General features: G+C 37.5%; 1 protein-coding gene across 3 annotated transcripts in view; it reads right to left on the bottom strand.

Annotated features, from left to right (window-relative positions):
* The window catches only part of ZYG11B (zyg-11 family member B, cell cycle regulator), an 80,336-nt gene that overhangs the window by 54,788 nt on the left and 12,282 nt on the right, over nt 1-13,266 (bottom strand). For 2 of the 3 annotated variants that reach the window (XM_067726155.1, XM_067726158.1), the window contains exons 2-3: nt 3,664-3,726; nt 1,475-1,640 (exon numbers count right to left, since the gene is read on the bottom strand). In XM_067726155.1, the coding sequence (XP_067582256.1) occupies nt 1,475-1,640; nt 3,664-3,726 (229 nt within the window). The remainder of the gene's footprint in view (nt 1-1,474; nt 1,641-3,663; nt 3,727-13,266) is intronic. The other variant, XM_067726156.1, reaches the window with a different exon arrangement.

Here is a 13,266-nt window from a genome sequence, read left to right as displayed (position 1 = left end):
GGACCTCTAACTTTAACATGGATAATATCTACTGAAATTTACCCTAGTTCCTTTGGCAGGTTGGAAGAATTCAAAGACACTACAGACTTGAGCAGCTTAGTGAAAACCAAGGAATGTAGGTATCTTCTTCTTCCCTAAATTATTCCAAAATACCTCAATTACAGCCTTATTTCTCCCACCTTTCCTTGGAATGCATTATCTGCATTTGTGTTCGCTCTCCTCCTTCTCTCTCTCCCTCTCCCTCCCTCCCTCTCTCCCTCTCTCTCCCTCTCCCTCCCTCCCTCCCTCTCTCTCTCTCCCTCCCTCCCTCCCTCTCTCTCTCTCTCTATATGCCAGATAATGGTATACACTTTTGCTGCGACTTTAAGTATACATAATAAATTTATATATTTATATTTAATATTTAATAAAATATAATATTTATAAATATATTTATGTTATCGGATTGTCCACAAAGTTTGTTCGGGTTTTCTGTAAGATGTTTTGGCCAACTCAATAGATGTGTATGTGTCTGTGTGTATCTACATATTTAAAGTCACAACAAAAGTGTATACCATCATCAGGCATCTAGGAGCAGGAATACCTCTAATGTAGGTATAGGAAGGTTGTGTGGCAGTGAAAATAGCATAGATTTAGAATCAAACAGATCTGCATTTGAACCACGACAGTTATTAACACTGTGACTCTTAACAAGTTACATCTCTGAACCTCAGTTTCCTTATCTGTATATAAATTGGATAAAAATAGCTATGTTACAGGTTTTTGAGAAAAGTCAAATTCAAGAAAAGCATATAAAACGCTTGACATTATTACATGCAAGAGGCAATCAATAAATGATAATTATCGTTACTGCCACATTTTCATTCTATTTTATAGTTGTGGGAAAATTGTGTTTCTTACTTGTAAGAGTTCATACACCCTAAATATATAAAGGCATTATATCTCTTTCAACTTAAAACTTATATAGAGGTAACAAAAATTATCAATATACATAACCAGAATTTCACAGATAAATCTTTCATAATTTATTTTCAGAATTTGTTCTTAAAAACAGAAGTAATAAATTAGCTATGATTTCCCATTTCAAAGGTCAAAAGCAGAAACTAGTTTTTCCATAGTAGTATTTATTGATTTTCCTGCTGCCAAATGGTAATGTAAGGTGTTTTAGATCAGCAGACTTCTAAACTGCTATTTTGGAAGAGAAGTTATTTTTGCCTTGAGAATGGCTCCTCAAAACAAAACAATATAGAAGAAACAAACAAAAAAATGATTTGCCACATTAGAAAATAAAAATGCTTATCACAAATTATAAAGTAAGTGGCAGGATTGGCAAAAATAAATGAATTCCTTTTCCTAGAATTAGGGTTTTCTGTTATTTCTACGAAAATCATTAAATGGCCACAGTAGCACTTCAAAATTCAATGCCAATTAACAGCACATAATTTTTGTTTCCTCTATTTATTTCATTTCTTACCATGAAAAGCCATGGTCTGAAGCAGCCGATCAGCCACCTCCTGTGGGAATACTCCAGGTTCCTGCAGACACAGTGTTCCATCTTGCCTTGCTGAGCAGAACTTCTCAAGGTGAGTAGTCAGGAAATTCAAGCAGATATCAAGTAAGGAATAAGGAGATGCCTCCTCCTTGGAGCCCAGGAAGAAACAAAGGGAAAACAAAAGCCAACAAGTTAGTTTCCAGAAAAGTGGAGAACAAAATATTCATTTCCTTGTTCAACAAGTACTTTTATTCAAATGTCTACCTTGTGCTAGATACCGTGTTAGACAGTGGGAATACAACATGTGGTCCATGTTCTCAAGAAGCAGGAAAAGAGAAACATTTAAACAAATATTTACATAAAGTCTATTAAATACTAAATATAGAGGATATATTGGGTAGTCACATAAGCACATAGCAGAGTACCCTAATCAGTCAGGGATGGTCAGGGAAGACCTCAGAGGCACAGCAGATTAATCTTCCTAACTTACCAGCCCTAAATTACCCTCTACTGCTCAAAATGTCAATGGACTTCATGGAGCTGGAGACAAAAGACAAAATTCTTAGATTGTTAGAAAGACGATGCCCGAGTCCTTCCAAAATCTAGCCCCAATTTACTTTCCAAGTTAATCTCCCACAAAATTCCTATCCCAACCTAATAGTTCAAATATGATCAGTTTATTTGGGTAAAAGAATGTGCTATAGGTGTTATCCTCAAAAAAGAAAAAGGTTAACCCAGTTATTCCAACCTGAGGAATAAAGAACTAATCAAATAAGCACAAAGATTAAGTATAAGGGTTTTAATTACAGAAATAAACACTCTAAGTGTCCCCAACAACAATAATATAACTAAAATATAATTACAGTAGCTACCATCCATTAGGTGCTTTCTATATGACTCTGCTGAGTGTTTAACATGAATTATCCATTATTTCATTTATTCCTCACCCCTACTTTACAAAGCAGTGAAGGATTATCTTCATTTTTGAACAACGGAAAACTGGCTCAGAAAACTAACATCTTTCTCAGTATTCTACACACAGTAAGTGACAAAGTGTAAACTAAGACCTGGAGCAACTGAATAAATAAATAAATAAATAATTTTTTAAAAGGTAAGTTTTAAAAATTACATAGTTTATAGAACTTCCTCAACCTGATAAAGGTCATCCATGAAAAACCCAATTAGTATCATACTTAATGTTGAAAGTCTGAATACTTTCCCCCTAAAATCAGGAATAAGACAAAGATATCTGGTCTCACCACGTCAAATTCAACATTGTACTGAAGGTCCTAGAATTAGGCAAAAAAAAAAGAAAACCAAAAAGAAAGAAAAAGATAAAAAGAAATAAAAAGCATACAGATTGGAGAGGAAAAGTAAAACTGTCTCTATTTGCAGGTAACATAATTTTGCAAAAGAAAATCCTAAGGAATTCACACCAAAAAAACTATCAGATCTAAAAAAGAAAAACCAAAAACAAGTTCATCATGGTTATAGGATATAAGATCAATATATAAAAATACCTATATTTCTATTCACTTACAATTAAAAATAAGAAAATGGAATTAAGGCAACAATTCCATTTAAAATAGCATTGCGACTTCTCTGGTGGCACAGTGGTTAAGAATCCACCTGCAAATGCAGGGGACACGGGCTCGATCCCTAGCCCGGGAAGATCCCACATTCTGCAGAGCAACTAAGCCCGCAAGCCACAACTACTGAGCCTGCGCTCTAGAGCTTGCGTGCCACGACTACTGAGCCCATGTGCCACAATTACTGAAGCCCGCACGCCTAGAGCCTATGCTCCGCAACAAGAGAAGCCACTGCAGTGAGAAGCCTGCACACCGCAAGGAAGAGCGGCCCCCGCTCGCCACAACTAGAGAAAGCTCACGTGTAGCAACGAAGGCCCAATGCAGCCAATAAATAAATAAATAAATAATTTTTCAACTTATTAAAATGGTTACATACTTTACAGTTTACAAAGCGCTTTCACATTGACACATTTGATATTGTAATAACTGAGTAAGATGGACAACAAAGACATTATTTTTTAAGATGAGGAAACAGACTTCACAAAAGTTAAATGGTTGGCCCAATGAAGCAGAGACTGTGAGCTGCCAACCCTAAAACTTGTTCTTCTTTTCTTCCATGTTAATAAAACCTTTTATTTTTACCTGGGCACAGGACCACTTGTAACAAAGACTATATATCTCTGTATCCTCTGCAGCTACGTGTAGCTAGGACAAATAAGAAAAAGTTCAGAGTAAGTAATTCTTCAAATTCAACTTCTGCATCACAGAACTTTGCCTATTCTCTCTTATTTCCTGTGTTGTAAGTATGAATTCTTTCTGCTTTTTCTACTCTTCATTGTACCATCTTTCTAAATGTCTAAAATTCATCACCCAGATGAAACAAGATGCCCTTTGACCTCCATTGGTAAGTTTCAAAATGATCTATTTATTTTACAAAAGAGAAAATAAATGAAAGTTGGGTAACTATCAGAGGGGAGACATCTGAACCTTCTGAGTACATAATTTTTAGAAGTCATTTTAACAGAACAAACCCAGGTAGTAACATATGGACATTTATAATATTTAATTAATCATTCTAAAAAATTTTTTTCCAATTGATAAAATATGTCCACAAACAAAAACAGGTTTTTAGACCCCACAAATTTTTCCTTTTCAAAGAAAACTTCCCGTCATCTCTATGTTAATTCCGATTAGTAAGCATAAGACTTTTCTAGTCAGCTGCTCTTCTTTTGGGAAGTACATGTGCCTAACAGTTAATCCACCTGGGCTTTGGAGCTACAGTGCAAATCCCAACTTTTCATTTACTAACTGTGTGACATTACACAAGTTACCTATCCTTTCTGCTCCTAAGTTTTCTCATCTTATAATGTAGATAATAATAATACCTACTTCATAAAGTTGCTGTGAGGATTCAATGAGATAAAACAGGAACCAAAGAACTTAGAATAATGGCAGTGCGTCTGGAAACACAGAGCTTGTAGGGGTCAGAGGCAGGATTCAAACCCAGGAAATGTAGCTCCAAGAGCTTATGCCCTTATCCACCATAATATACTACCTTTTCAACTTTATATACAAATTCTAAGTATGTTATCTCACCTGATACTCGAAGGTCTGTGATGTGAACAAGGATAATCATCTCCATTTAAAGAAGAAAACAGAGACGTTATATATCAAGCCAGGGCAGGACTAGAACTGTACTCAGATTATCTGAGATCTACTCCAAAAACCATACGGCCATCTGTGACTCTCCAAATTCCAGTACTTTAAGCTAACATAGAAGTACTGATAGATCAGTATTTCCTATTTTAGTAGTAGTAGTAGTAGTAGTAGTAGTAGTAGTAGAAGAAGAAGCCATGCTGCAGCTTGCAGGATCTTAGTTCCCTAACTAGGGATTGAACCCAGGCCATGGCAGTGAGTGCCGAGTCCTAACCACTGGACAGCCAGGGAATTCCCCTTATTTTTAAACACACAGCAGCAGTACAGGAGGACTAACAAAGAAAGGACAAAGCAGAAGCTGGAATTCCATGTCTAAACAATTCATCTCTTGGAAATTCCTGCTCAGAAAGATTTTTCCCTTCACCAATTAGGCATACCCTAGGCAAAGTAAAAACAAAGTTCCTACTAAAAAAAGCAGAAGGGAGAGAAGGTCAAGTCTGATTTCATTTGGATCATAAGGAGATCCACACAGTTCAAAGACTAAACAATTTCTAGGAAGAACAAACAGGAAAGTTCTTTCTAATTAATTGAAATGGCTTCTACTCAATCTGGACCAACCCAGCTCTTCATTGCATTGCTTTTATCCTATCACTCTCCTAAAAAAAATTTCAAAGGCTCCATATCATCTATAAGCACAGTTCTCATGCTGGGAACACATTCAAGGGGTTCCTAGCAGAAGTGTGCCAGGGGACTAAAGCTACAGTATTAACTTGGCACATTTCAGAATAGCAAACACACTCAAAGCTTATTTGAGGGGATGAGAGTATGGGAGGTTGGGGGAGAGGTAATCAAGTTATGCAACCAGTAAATAACTTAAAATATTTTTGTACTGAAACAAATATATTATGTAAAAGGCAAACACTATATGAATTTTAAGATAAAACACAAGATTACCAAGAAATTCCTGTTCGTAACACTGGTTTCAAGTAATTCCCTTTTCTATCCCACAGCAAATTTAGTTCCCTCTGCTGTTAGAAGTTGGAAAAACAGAGACCTAAAGAATAAAGTGTAAACAATTTAGTAAGGTATTCGAAATGTTTTACTAACTGGCTCCAACCTTCCTTTCTAGCCGCATTTTCCACTTTTTCCTTCTCCCTCCAAACATGCTACCTACTAGATATACTAAACTGAGTATTCCCTAAAGAAACCTACTATTTACCATCACTTCCTAACCACTTTAACAGGCACTTTCACACCTCTGAACCTTTTTTTAGATTAGTCCTTCTATGTGGCAAAATCTCACACATCCTTCAACATTCAGTTCTGTGACTATCTTTCCTAATTTCCAGGGCAGAATTAATTTGACCCTCAGCACCTGGGTAATTAATCTGCACCATTAACTATTAGCTATTATGTACTGAATGACAGTTGTGTGGTACCAGGCACCAATCCAGCAACTTTATATACACTTGCAATCTTCCAGACAACGTTGTTTTGAACAAAGTAGGTAAACTAAGGCTCAGAAAGATTAATTTACTATGAAAGATAACAGAGCCAGCAGATGGCAGAGCAAGAATAAAAATTACAAGAGTTATCATTCATGAAACACTATGTCTCAGGTCCTGGGTCAGAGCTCTTTAGATACATGAGCTCTTTCAATTTCTAGATTCTATGAATCAAGCACCATTACAATATGCATTTTAATGAGGAAACTGAGGTTTAGGTTAAATATCTTCCCCATATACACATGGCTAGCATGTTGATAAACTCGAACTCCAACTCAAAAATGAGGCCAAAGCTTATATTTTTAAGCTCTTAAGCCACTATACTATAATAATATCATAATCATAATTATTGGGCTCATTATTTGTTAACATAGGCTATGTGCTATATGCAATAAACTGCTAAGTACATTACATATATAATTTCATTTACTTCTCATTAAAATTCTGTAAGTTCTATCAGTATCCCCATTTTATGAAGATGAAGACACTGAGGCTTTAAGGGGTTTATTAATTTGCCCAAGATGATACAGCTAATAAGTGCCAGAGCCAGGATTAGACCCCAGGCAATCTGATTCTAGAGTTAAGTCTGTGCTTTTACCACTACATAGGCTGCCCTCTATACCTGACTCCAAAGCTAGTTTTCTTTTATAATTCTATGTTACACCATAGTTACTTATGACTGTATCTGTCTCCCCCACTAGACCATGATGCTGTTCAAGTTCAAGGAACATATTAACCCTTCCTGTATATCCTTAGCAGCCAAAACACTCCCTGATAGTTACCTGTTAAAAGAAAAAAAAGAATGAGTTCAAATTAGAATAGTGGTAAAGATACTTGCCCAGAGTTACAGTATTTGTAAGTGGGGCAAAGATGCAAACCTAGGTCTACTGATTATGAAGTCCATATCTTTTCCACTATACTGTACCATACCTCAGGACAATTATTAGTTTGTCACTGACATAAATGCCAAAAAACAACTTGGAGACCTGTTGGTTGTTGCAGTGACTCACACATGAGGTGATAATGCTATAGATTAGGATAGAAGCAAAGAAAATGGAAAAAAAATCAGAAGTGAAAAATAATTCGAAGGAAGAATTGACAAAATACAGTAAGTGACCGAATAGGAAATAGATGCTGATTTTTTCTGAATCCCCAGTACTTAGCACAATGCCCGGCACTGTACTAGATACACGAGTATTCTCTGAAGGACTGACCAGCATTCATACAGCATACTTTTGACATACATTAGCTCATTTAGCCCTCACAACAGTTCTGTGGAGCTGGTATAATAGACACCATTTTGTATATGAGGATACTGGAGATCAGAAAGAACAGTGTACCCAAGTTCATCTAGTTAAAAATGTGGCAGAATTGGGCCTTGAACCAAAGTATTTAATTACAAATACCATGTCCTTTCTCCTATCCCATATAGGCCGCTCAGATGAAGGAGGGAAAAGGCTAAAGGAAGGAGAAGTCGAGATTTAAAAAAAAAAAACTCCATGATTTAAAGTAGTAGTTAACCAGGAGTAAATATGTGTGTGTGTGTGTCTAAAGAGCACAGTTAATCACACAGGATAAAATGCTAACATTTGGGGAATTTGGGTGAATGTCTACATGAGAATTCTTCGTGTTAGTTTTGCAACTTTTTATAAGTCTGAAATTGTCAAAATAAAAAGTTAGAAAATAAAAAATGAAATAGTAATTAATACTCCGATGAGGTCACTGACAAGACTGATAAGAAGACAAGACAAGGAATTATTTCTTCAGGGGAATTTGTTAAGACTGTGGAGAGTCTGTCTGCTTAGGCAAGTACAGAAAAGGAACTAATAATGCTTCTGTGAGAGAATTCAGCTGAACATACAGATTAAAATATCATCCCCTACTGGTGACAGTGGAGTCATAAGAATAGATAAATTCTCAGGGGAAGTGATCAGAAGCGATAACTAAGCCCTGTAATTAACTATCACATGTAACAGCAGGCAGAATGACATGGTCCCTGAACAATGGCTGAAAAAATATCCTATGGGAAACAGCAAAATCACCACCAGCCTGAAAGAACACCACAGCCCTTTATTTAATTTTTTTGGTTAACACAGTGTTTTCTAGAACAGGATATAATCCTGACATTGTGAATCATTCAAATCAAGTGTACCCAGATTAGTCCTCTCAAATGATGCTGGTCAAAGTATAAATTGGCACAATTTTTCTTGATAGAAAAGACTTAATTACAATCTTAAAAACACCCAGTCTCTGGGCTTCCCTGGTGGCGCAGTGGTTGAGAGTCGCCTGCCGATGCAGGGGACACGGGTTCGTGCCCCGGTCTGGGAAGATCCCACATGCCGCGGAGCGGCTGGGCCTGTGAGCCATGGCTGCTGAGCCTGCGCGTCCGGAGTCTGTGCTCTGCAACAGGAGAGGCCACAACAGTGAGAGGCACGTGTACCACAAAAAAAAAAACAAAAAACAAAAAACACCCAGTCTCTGGATCTAGTACTTCATCTAAGAATTTACCCAAAAAAACCCAAAAAAACAAGCAAAGGGAAATAATCAGAGATATTAACAAAGGTATTTACACAAAGGGATTAATCAGTTTTTCTGACCCCCCTAAAATAAACCCACATATAGAAATGTCTAAAACAGGGGGGAAATGGCAAGCAAATTATGGTATTATCAACTCTATAGATAATTACATAGCAATATGTATGTTTCTGAATAACTTTTAAAGACAGTAAAATGCTAAGAATAAAGTTAGTCTAAGCAAAATAAAAACTGTACGTGCAGCAGGATTTCACTTAAACATCTATACAGGCATAGGAAATGATATTGCCTGAAAAGTTATTTCAGAAGATTATAAAGCTACCTCTAAACTAAACAATATGTTATGATAAATCTATAGAAAAGCGCAAGGGAAAGATTTAAAATAAAAAAGGATGGTTGACAGGACTTCCCTGGCAGTCCAGTAGTTAAAGAGTCTGAGCTTCCAATGCAGGGGGCGTAGGTTTGGCAAGGCCCCACCCCCCCAAAAAAAAACAGACAGTGAATACCTTGGATACCTTGGGGGTGGGTGGAAGTGGCATAGAAGAATGGGGCACACAAGGGAAAAAATGGCAGTGGTTATCTTCTATTTCTTAAGTTCGATGCTGGTCTTTAGATATTTGTTTACTATGTTCCATGGCTTACCTAAATGTTTCATATAGTTTTCAAAATTAATAGATTATTAAAAATGAAAAAAGACAAAAGTAAAAATTTGTGGAAATGTAAATAAAGCTATATTCATGTTTCTGCTTTTCAAATATTACAAGATAACCAAAAATCAGTGTCAACTGAATCAATGATAGCCATACTTTTCAATAATATATGTATTCAACTAGTAAAAATAGACATTTTTTATTAGACTCAATAAAACTATCTTAATTTTGAATGAAAACATGTGCTTGTGTATTTATATACACACACTTTTATTCTTCCTAAATTGGCCATAATGTAACTTCTTACCACTGCTCCTATACCCTTTCCCAGTCTTACATTCTCCAGAGGTTTCACCATCTAATAATGGTGGACTGGGTTGGAAAAGGAGTCTTGGCAGGGTTTTCAGGGGAAAGGCAAGGGACCAGCTATGATGTATAAAGGGAAGTAGATAGGAAATAAAAAGGGAATTTTAAGAAGCACATCTGTGAATTCTATTCTATTTTACAATGTTCAAAAATCCACAAATAAAGACTTTGAGTTACTACAAAATGACTTTTGGCTGCAGGATTACATTCCATGGATTATGACACTGCTCTAAACTACGTGGATCACAGCTTAAATAGTTATACATAAGCAATTAAAGAATTTCTCCTGCTATTAAAGCTAGGTATATACACAAATATCTGCTCTTCTGCTCCTGTCTTTAGATGTCACAAAGCAGAACCTTGAAGGAACAACAAAACAAAACAAAAGAAAAAAACAAAGAACATTGAAGAAAAGAACTAAGCTGAAAGGAGGTTAGGAGAGGTCTTGAAATGACACCACCTAGGAGAGACAGAGAAGACTTTCAAATGTTGAAGAAAAGAAAAAAAGAAAGTAATAATGAGAACCTTCATCATTAAACATCTGTCTAGCACTTCAATTTACAAAGCCTTTTCAAAACAATCATTATGACTCTATGAAGTAAGGAGAAAAGAGATTATTTTTGTTGAGGAAGCTGAGGTTCAGAGAAGGAATGTTACCAGTGGTAGTTATGCCTCCCCTTCTTTATATATGCTGTCCCCTCTCCTTAGAGTGCCCTTCCCTACCTGTCCATCTATCAAATTCCTACTCACACTACAAGAGCCAGTATATATGTCCACTCCTCCATGAAGTTGTCCCTCATATCCCAAAACACAGATTTAATCACACTACATTTTGTATATAGTTCTATTACAATCAGCCACTGTATAACTTATTTGTTTAGATGGCAGTCTCCCCCTCAAGACTATGAATTCAAGGAAAGTTAGTAGTTTTCAAATGCTTTTTGTCTATGGCCCACTTAAGTGGGGCAAAAAACCTCACAGCCTACCCATCCCTCTTGGTTCCCAAGTTCCAGTGGAGAACCATATTAACAAAGAAGTATCACTACAAGGGACTTTTATAGACATCTGCTTTAACAATAAAATGGCTGTTTCCGGACTTCCCTGGTGGCGCAGTGGTTGAGAGTCCGCCTGCGGATGCAGGGGGCGCAGGTTCGTGCCCCGGTCTGGGAGGATCCCGCGTGCCGCGGGGCGGCTGGGCCCATGAGCCACGGCCGCTGAGCCTGCGCGTCCGGGGCCTGTGCTCCGCAGCAGGAGAGGTCACAGCAGTGAAAGGCCCGCGTACCGCAAAAATAAATAAATAAATAAATAAAATAAAAAATAAAATGGATGTTTCCTATTTGAATAACAATACATTGTCAGTCTAAATTTGGAAATTTTTATGTCAAAAGTTCTATTAATTCAAATTTATATCACCACACACTAGATTAATAATAAAGTTAAATCAATGATAATTCACAATTAAGGTACAAAACTAGTAACAGGGCTTCCCTGGTGGCGCAGTGGTTGAGAGTCTGCCTGCCGATGCAGGGGACATGGGTTCGTGCCCCAGTCCAGGAAGATCCCACATGCCGCGGAGCGACTGGGCCCGTGAGCCATGGCCGCTGAGCCTGCGCGTCCGGAGCCTGTGCTCCGCAACAGGAGAGGCCACAACAGTGAGAGGTCTGCGTACCGCAAAAAAAAAAAACTAGTAACAATAAAAAAAACTACTATCAACTCAAGACAACATTGCTGAGGCACTGATTACAAAGCTCTCTTCCAAGAAATTACTGGAATTCCAACAAGCTACGTTTGTATGGTACATATTTGGTAGGAGCTTTGCAACACTTCCAAGTATCAGACAGACTTCTTCATAAGCAGTCTCTGAGGAATCACACATTGATACTCATTAGCTCTTCCTAACCTTCTTCTCATGGCTTTCTTTTAATCTTCCTAAATTTAAACTTTTCTTTCTTATACTCTCCTTCCTTGAAGTATTTAGTCATCTATGCAATACTCAGCTAGAGACATACTCAGTCACTTCCCTGTGACTTAGTTATATAATTTGCTGGTTGCTTTGTTTTATATATTTAAAAGCTTCATTCTGTGACTATATTGCCAGGATCATGACAAAGAAGCATTTCAGCATTCTAAGCAGTAGGCTACTTATTTCTAGCAAGTGGGGAGGTGGGGGACACTGAGAATTGACTACATATTGCAATTGTAGTCTACTGTTGGAGGAGACTGGGGCTTCCACTGTTGCTGGTATGATAAAAAATGAAATAGATCAGGCATCTTTTATATTTGGGAACTAAAGTCCTCAAAAATGCATCCAATAAATTAATAGTTGAATGAATTAGTAAGTTACTAGATGGTAACTTATCTAAAAATTCATTTTATTTCTCCTCATGAAACTACTTCAGGAAATATCTGACACAAAAAGTATTAAGATTTGGGGCTTCCCTGGTGGTGCGGTGGTTGGGAGTCCGCCTGCCGATGCAGGGGACGCGGGTTCGTGCCCTGGTCCGGGAGGATCCCACATGCCGCGGGGTGGCTGGGCCCGTGAGCTGTGGCCGCTGGGCCTGCGTATCCGGAGCCTGTGCTCCGCAACGGGAGAGGCCGCAGCGGTGGAAGGCCCGCGTACCACAAAAAAAAAAAAAAAAAATGTTAAGATTGCCTTAATTTCTCAAGACAGACCTTGTGGACTTCAAAATTGATGAATAATAAGGTCTCTCTTTTGCTTAATTAAAAGGAAAAATACACTTTACAGATGATGCCAGTAACAGTAGCTTACAGTGAATAAAGCAAATTCACATCCTTTATTTCATTTGATAACTTTATGAAGTAAAAAAGGAACTTTATGAAGCAAAAGGAAGTAAAAAGCAATATATTACAAATTTCATTTTACAGTTAAGGAAGCTGAGGCACAAAAATGACGTGAACGCTTCCAGAGGCATTGTGCTTAGCAGCAAGAATACTGGACCAAGATTTGAATTCAGTGCTGTTATACTGCAAATAACCTAGCTCTTCTGATCCTCAGTCCTGTCCTTTGTAGAATGGGGATAATATTAGTCCTTATCTCATGATGCTACTGTCAGGATGAAGGGCAAAGATGTGTTTAAAGCCCCCAGCACAATGCCTAACAGAGTAATAACTCAGTAAATGTTCCCATCTCACTTAATAGTCATGATCTTGCACAAGTTATATAAATTCAAGTTTCAGACACACAGGGCAGAAGGTTCATGATTGTAAATTCTCAAGAGAGAATTTTCCCATCCAGAGACCATGTCAAGATAAATAAGTTCCTTTGTTTCCCTACACCATCAAGCAGATATTTTTTAGTCTACATTTTCACCAACAGTGTGGGCATTTTGTTAGGTGTTAGGGTCCTGGGTTTATGTAGTTGTCTCAGTTCCGACTCATATGACAGGCTAAAAAATCTCATCTCCTACCTGAAAGTCTCCTAGGACTGACAGATCCTCCAATAGAAGGTAATGGCTCTGACAGTGCTCCTTTTTTTTGTAACCCTGGATGATTTTTTCCTAAAGATTGGACCA

The sequence above is a fragment of the Pseudorca crassidens genome, chromosome 2, assembly GCF_039906515.1.
Source record: "Pseudorca crassidens isolate mPseCra1 chromosome 2, mPseCra1.hap1, whole genome shotgun sequence".
Classification (NCBI taxonomy): Eukaryota; Metazoa; Chordata; class Mammalia; order Artiodactyla; family Delphinidae; genus Pseudorca; species Pseudorca crassidens.
This window is presented reverse-complemented; position numbering and strand designations above follow the sequence as displayed.